Source organism: Myotis davidii, unplaced genomic scaffold (assembly GCF_000327345.1).
Source record: "Myotis davidii unplaced genomic scaffold, ASM32734v1 scaffold482, whole genome shotgun sequence".
Taxonomy (NCBI): domain Eukaryota; kingdom Metazoa; phylum Chordata; class Mammalia; order Chiroptera; family Vespertilionidae; genus Myotis; species Myotis davidii.
Window position 1 is genome coordinate 865,330 of NW_006293550.1, and position 795 is coordinate 866,124.

Below are 795 nucleotides of genomic sequence, written 5' to 3' on the forward strand. Positions count from 1 at the left end.
AAGGGATCTTTTCATCCCTATCTTCCCATCCTCCCCTTCCTTCTCCTCCTCCCCTCTAGTCTCCCCTCTTTTTCTTCAAAGCAAAGAATAGGAAAGGTAGTCTCAATGGAATTATATAATCAGAAATGCCAACTAACTTGAGACTCTTGGTCTTTTTGCCTTCAAATTCAAAACCAGGAAATTATTATACTTGTTATATTTTTGCTAAGTATTAATGAATAAAATTTAAATATTAAATTTGTTGTTTCCAGTGTGTAAATAAAAAGAAGTTAAACTTGTGACTCATTTAAATTTTCATGCCAAGTGTTTAAATGTAATTTGATGTCAGAAATTTCTTTCTTTATTGTCACTGATATCGCAAACTAAAATCAGAATACTTCTGTTGGGTTGAGCATTTAGAAGATATTAAGATTTATGTTCTCTTTTTCTCTAGATGTGGATGAATGCTCTGAGAACATGTGTGCTCAACTTTGTGTCAATTCCCCTGGAGGTTATTCTTGTTACTGTGATGGGAAGAAAGGATTCAAACTTGCCCAAGATCAGAAGAGTTGTGAGGTAACATTTTGCAATGCTAAACTTAACATCTCTTTTCTAAAATAAGAGATCCAGTTACTGATTTCCACAGAGCTGAGATAAGTCAGGAAAATACAGATGTTCTACAATAATTTCTGTAGTTCCATCCAGGCTCTGAGTCACAATCTATTTACTAATTATGGATGTGTAAAGTTGTAAACAATTGGGAATAATTAGTGGCTGGGGAAAAATAAAAGCTGCAGGGTCACAGTTCAGAGAGGA

General features: G+C 34.2%; 1 protein-coding gene across 1 annotated transcript in view; it reads left to right on the forward strand.

The window, feature by feature from the left end:
- The window catches only part of PROS1 (protein S (alpha)), a gene marked incomplete at its 5' end in the record, with an annotated part of 80,390 nt that overhangs the window by 41,758 nt on the left and 37,837 nt on the right, over nt 1-795 (forward strand). Inside the window, one exon of the mRNA XM_006767262.1 lies at nt 434-555. Within this exon, the coding sequence (XP_006767325.1) occupies nt 434-555 (122 nt within the window). The remainder of the gene's footprint in view (nt 1-433; nt 556-795) is intronic.